Below are 4,597 nucleotides of genomic sequence, written 5' to 3'. Positions count from 1 at the left end.
TTGGGGTAGAGTGGGGTTCGAACCTCGGACCTCTGATCCGTGAGTCCGCAACACCAGCCACGGGACCATAACCCAATTCATGCTTGTCTCAGTCTTACATAATGTACGGATCTCAACATTTGTGCATCTATCGTACACAGTTTTATTTATTTATTTATTATATATACGGCCTAAGCCAATAACAACAGTTACATGAAGAAACATAAATGCAAGAAACTGAACAAAAAGAACATAAAACTATTTAGCAAAGACAAACAAGGGCAAAACAATAATTGTATCCCATATATTAAAATAAACGAAAGACCTAAAACTTCGAGCTAAACCATGCCAATCCAACTTCATCCCACACTGTTTAGTCGCGAAGAGATCTACGAAAAGCTGGAAGATCTATCCCAAAGAATTCCAAGTCGTGTGATGAATTGACTAATCTACACATTCTGGACATTGGGGCATAAAAACCAAAGTTGCTCTTAGAAGCTCTTGGTTGCTCTTTACCGCACATTTGCCTGTTACCTCAATAGTGGTATATATTTTTTCTTATGTATTAGTTGCCGATAGATTATTTTATTTAGTGAAATTTGCAACGGGCGGGTTAAAATACCTACTTGGCGTAAGATCATTTTTTTTTTGCAGCATCCCTACTAACTATAGTCACCGCACGCCGCTGCTATGTACCACCGCACCGGGCGCGGACAGGCGAACGAAGATGTTGATGATTTTAATATGTGGCTTGGATTGAATTTGCGCAACTAGAGTCACGCGGGACTGAATAATTAATATGAAATAATCTGTTGATATTTAAAAACCTTAGTATAATTATAGCAACGGTCGTAATTGGTACGAAATTTTTGATACATAAAAATGTTTGTTCCTAAAAAGGAGATATTTTTGGGGTTATTTATTCTACTTTTAGTAAGTACTTTCACCAATTGTTTTCAATGTTTTAAATTTATAAAATGATTTAAGAATTAGGGTGTGTAATTTTTTTTAACATTCGACTTCAGAAATTCTCAAAAATTGCATTTAAAAAATAAAAAAAAAAACTAAAAATTAAAAATATAAACAAAATTGACTCGTCAAAATGCCGCAAAGTTTTGAAAAAAGATAAAAATATTTTTGCAAAACTTTTCTGTGTAACTATTTTATGTTTTTTTAGCAAACAACGTGTTAAAAAAACAATGCAAATTTAGTCATAAAAAAAAACTTTATTTCTTTCACAAGTAAATAATCATAAAAAATTGCATTATTAAGGGTTTTTCGATTGTATCTATGTGTGTCACAATTATTTTTTGTTTTACATTTTTAATTTTAGTTATTTAGCTTTTAAGATTATCAACAATATTTTGAGTTTGTCCAAATTTTTAGAGACAAGAACTGGATTCAACTCCCTGGGGAGCTGCTCATATTAACATATTACAACAGAGATGAAGAACATTTAAGAGAAGGTAATATAGAAGTCTAGGCATCTACAGGGCTTAAGACCTGTTAATGGCTGGTTTAAGTGGCCACTTTACACACTGTGTAACATTCACCATTCTGCCTATATTTGAACATCTATATTCCTTCATAATAAATTACCTGGTCCATGAAGAAGAATAGAAATTGAAAAAATAATATTTTCAGGCGTTGCCTAGTATGTAGGTGAAATAATTCAATTGGATGAATCTCACCCGCATAAATAAAGGTTTCAGCTCTTTAACTTCACAAACATCAACAGATGAAAGAATTGAAGTAATATAGATGTTCAAATATGGGCAGAATGGTGAATGTTACACAGTGTGTTAAGTGGCCACTTAAACCAGCCATTGACAGGTCATAAGCCCTGTAGATGCCTAGACTTCTATATAACCTTCTCTTAAATGTTCTTCATCTCTGTTGTAATATGTTAATTTTAAGATTATTTTAGAAAACAGCCAATGACAGGTCATAAGCCCTGTAAATGCCTAGACTTCCATATTCCTTTCTCAATAATGTTTTCCCTCTCTGTTGCAATAAATTTAATTTAAATTATGTTCATTAATATTTCATTTTTATTACAGGGATGTGATTCTGGCAACTCTTCACTTCTTAGCGATCTTCTTTCCAAATTTATTCCCACCACAGCTGCTCCTACAACCGCCGCCGCAGCTGCGACAACAGCAGCGGCTACATCCGCAACCACGGCTTCAACCACGGCCGCAACCACAGCCGCAACCACGGCTTCAACCACGGCCACAACCACGGCCGCAACCAAGGCTTCAACCACGGCCGCAACCACGGCCGCTTCAACAGCCGCCGCAACTCCAGCGCCGGGGAGCAGCACCACAATAGCGACCACAACGCCAAAGCCTTCGTTGCTGGTGGGACTTCTTAGGAAGCTCATGGAGCCGAAGACAAAGCCGCCGACGCTTCTTGAAAAGCTCGGAGAGCTGGTGAAAAAGATCGGCGAATTCAAACCCACCGTTGCTACGACCCAAGCCCCGAACATTTTGGAAAAAGTTGGAGGGATATTCTCAAATATATTGCCCAAGTAAAAAAATATTTATTTTTTGTAAAATAAAATTGAATGACTAACTTTGTCGTTTTTTATTACAGGTATAATTAGAATACAAACATTTTGTTTTTAACCACTAATTACACTGAATGACTAAACTAGACTTTTTTTATGTTACAAAAACTAAAGAAGGTCAAACAAACAAACCATTTTCCCGCAGGGGTAGGCAGAGATGATAGAACGCCAGATCTTTGCATACAGACCTAGCTTCCTCTACATTCATACATCTTCTCGATAAATTCGATTCCCGGGAACTCATTAATCAACTTGCCTACCGTGTCCCCTCCAGGCCGACTAGACTCTCTGATATTTTCTATATTCGTAAATTTAAAACTAATCATCGGAAACATTCTACGATCCCTCGTATATGTAAAACATTTAACAAAAAATTTAATAGTCTCGATATATTTAACACTCCATACAATATGTACAGAAAAGAATTAATAGGCTTGATTCATGCTCTTCATTCATAACTCATTAAGTCATTAAATCAAACGCAATTTTCCACTCTCACTTTCCTTCAATCATCCTTTACCACTCCTTATCAATTTCCTTCTTTTCCTTTCCACTCTCCTTGTTTTGTCCATATTTATCTTATTTTAATATATAGTATTTTAACAAATTACAACAGAGATGAAGAACATTTAAGAGAAGGTAATATAGAAGTCTAGGCATCTACAGGGCTTATGACCTGTCACACTGTGTAACATTCACCATTCTGTCTATATTTGAACATCCATATTCCTTCAATTCTTTTATCTGTTGATGTTTGTGAAGTTAAAGAGCTGAAACCTTTATTTATGCGGGTGAGATTCATATAATTGAATTATTTCACCTACATACTAGACTAGGCAACGCCTGAAAATGTTATTTTTTCAATTTCTATACTTCTTCATGGACCAGGTAATTTATCAACAATATTTTGAATTTGTTCAAATTTTTGTAGACTAGGACTGGATTCGACTCGATTGAATTGAAGGAATATAAATGTTCTAATATAGGCAGAATGGTGAATGTTACACAGTGTGTAAAGTGGCCACTTAAACCAGCCATTGACAGGTCATAAGCCCTGTAGATGCCTAGACTTCTATATTACCTTCTCTCAAATGTTCTTCATCTCTGTTGTAATATGTTAATATGAGCAGCTCCCCAGGGAGTTGAATCCAGTCCTTGTCTACAAAAATTTGGACAAATTCAAAATATTGTTGATATGGTATTTTTATTCTTTATATAGTTTAAACTTCAAGCCGTCGTCGCTTTATTACAGTATTATTTAGTGAATACATATAATTGGATGGCAGGCCCTACTATGTATACATTTTATATAGTTTTTTTTTTTTTTAATATTAATTTAACCGGTACATCTGTTAGTATTCGAATAAAATAAAACAAAATAAAATCTTCTCATACACGCACGCCAAACGGAGTAAATATAATACAATCTATAAAACAAGATAAAAAAGACACGACTTTTCGTGCCACCTAAATTAACAACATCGTTTGGTCAGAGTCACGTGTACTTTGCCCCCAAAATTTACAACACTACCTCTTGATCTAAAATTTAATACAAATAAACATGAATTTAAATTATTTGTTAAAAAATGGCTTCTGGATTTGGGTCCCGAGAACTGCCTCGAGATGGTCACCCCACCAAAACAGTAGTATATTTGAACTCGGAATTATTTTTGCATGTCTGCTATTTATATTTTATGTTTATATCCATACAGTGTTTTTTATTGTATTATATTTATTTATTATGTACTGGGACATAATATAAAAATAATGTAAAGGAAATCTTATGAGAAATAAATAAAATTAATTATTTCTCTTTTTTTTTCTTTTTTTTATTTATTTACAATTTTCAAAAAACCCGTTAGGGTTACATTAGAAATTTTATATTGTCTAGTCATTTTATGTCTCGTCTAGTCTAGTTAGTTCAGTCATCATGTGCTTTTTCAGATGGATTTTAAATTTGTCTCCAGTAAAAGTTTTCAAGTAGTAAGGTAGGTCGTTGTAGTGTTTAAGTCCATTATGTAGTATTTTTGACTGTCCTGTGTTTGTCTT

The 4,597-nt window shown here is 34.2% G+C and overlaps 1 protein-coding gene across 1 annotated transcript; it reads left to right on the top strand.

The window, feature by feature from the left end:
* The first annotated feature begins 809 nt into the window (after window positions 1-809).
* Window positions 810-2,554, top strand: LOC148271411 (uncharacterized). Its single transcript, XM_088241422.1, has 2 exons — window positions 810-912; window positions 2,040-2,554. Exons 1-2 carry the CDS (start codon window positions 862-864, stop codon window positions 2,511-2,513), a joined length of 525 nt encoding a protein of 174 aa, XP_088097548.1. The 5' UTR covers window positions 810-861; the 3' UTR covers window positions 2,514-2,554.
* Window positions 2,555-4,597: the final 2,043 nt, after the last annotated feature.

This window comes from Micrasema longulum, unplaced genomic scaffold (assembly GCF_059751315.1).
Source record: "Micrasema longulum isolate JH-2025_06_02 unplaced genomic scaffold, ASM5975131v1 h1tg002892l, whole genome shotgun sequence".
Classification (NCBI taxonomy): domain Eukaryota; kingdom Metazoa; phylum Arthropoda; class Insecta; order Trichoptera; family Brachycentridae; genus Micrasema; species Micrasema longulum.
This window is presented reverse-complemented; position numbering and strand designations above follow the sequence as displayed.

Coding starts and splice junctions, on each gene's coding strand:
- LOC148271411 (XM_088241422.1), top strand. CDS start 862: ATGTTTGTTCCTAAAAAGGAGATATTTTTGGGGTTATTTATTCTACTT. Junction 913..2,039: donor GGTTATTTATTCTACTTTTA/GTAAGTACTTTC, acceptor TTTTTATTACAG/GGATGTGATTCTGGCAACTC.